At 48.0% G+C, this 991-nt stretch overlaps 1 protein-coding gene across 1 annotated transcript in view; it reads left to right on the plus strand.

The window, feature by feature from the left end:
* Nme6 (NME/NM23 nucleoside diphosphate kinase 6) overlaps positions 1–991 on the plus strand; it is a 5,184-nt gene that overhangs the window by 1,662 nt on the left and 2,531 nt on the right. Inside the window, 1 exon segment of the mRNA XM_026778959.1 lies at positions 853–955. Coding sequence (XP_026634760.1) covers positions 853–955 — 103 coding nt within the window.

Raw genomic sequence — 991 nt, forward strand, 5'->3', positions numbered from 1 at the left:
AATGCTACATTCCAAATTTGATAGCTTCAAATGACTCATTTCAGGGCTGGAGAAATGGCTCAGCCCTTAAGAGCACTAACTGCTCTTCTAGAGGACCTGGGTTTGGTTCCCAGCACCTACGTGTTGGCACATAACTATCTGTAACTCCAGTTTCATGGAATCCAACATCCTCTTCTGGCTTCCTCAGAAACTAGGCATGTATACGCTATACAGAAATACATGCAGGCAAAACACTCATGATAGTAGAAACTACCCAGATCGTTCTGACCAAAGCATGACGTGTAAATAAGTTATAGAGTTTTTAATCATGATTTAGAACGAATGAGAAAAACTGAGGACAGGACCATTAAAAAGACTTGTGTGGTGTTCTAGGTGGCGGGGCTAGGGACGTTACTTCTGTCCCTAGGACTGTGGCTCATACTCTGGCACAGACCTCACCTCATTCACCTCTGTATTAGTCAGCTCTCAGCCACTGGGCCACGCACATGGGAAGATCATTTTCCCTCAGACGTTCACAGGTTTTAGTCCGTGGCTCTCGGTCCTGTCTCTTCCAGCCTCTGCTGAGGGTGGCTATTGTGGTGAGAAGTGCTTACTGCAGGAACCAGGATGTCAAGAGGGGAAAAGTTGAGGCTCCACTTCCCCTTCAAGAGCAAAGTCCTAATGGCACTTTCTTCTGGAAGGCCCACTTTCTGAAATTCCCATGACCTTCATCGGCCTTAACACATGAGCTTCGGGGTGGAAGGGTACTTACTATCTGGACCATAGCACCCATCACGGGCAGACATGTGAAGAGATCCTTTAGACAGCTGGAGTCCTGACTGATTTCTATCTCTGGAATGGTTTGTTCTCCAGGCTGTACATCAGCAGATTCTGAGCAACAAGTTCCTCATTGTGCGGACACGAGAACTACAGTGGAGAAAGGAAGACTGCCGTAGGTTCTACCGAGAGCACGAAGGTCAGGCCAGCAGTCTGCGTTACAGCCCACCCACCC

This window comes from Microtus ochrogaster, chromosome 5 (assembly GCF_000317375.1).
Source record: "Microtus ochrogaster isolate Prairie Vole_2 chromosome 5, MicOch1.0, whole genome shotgun sequence".
NCBI lineage: Eukaryota > Metazoa > Chordata > Mammalia > Rodentia > Cricetidae > Microtus > Microtus ochrogaster.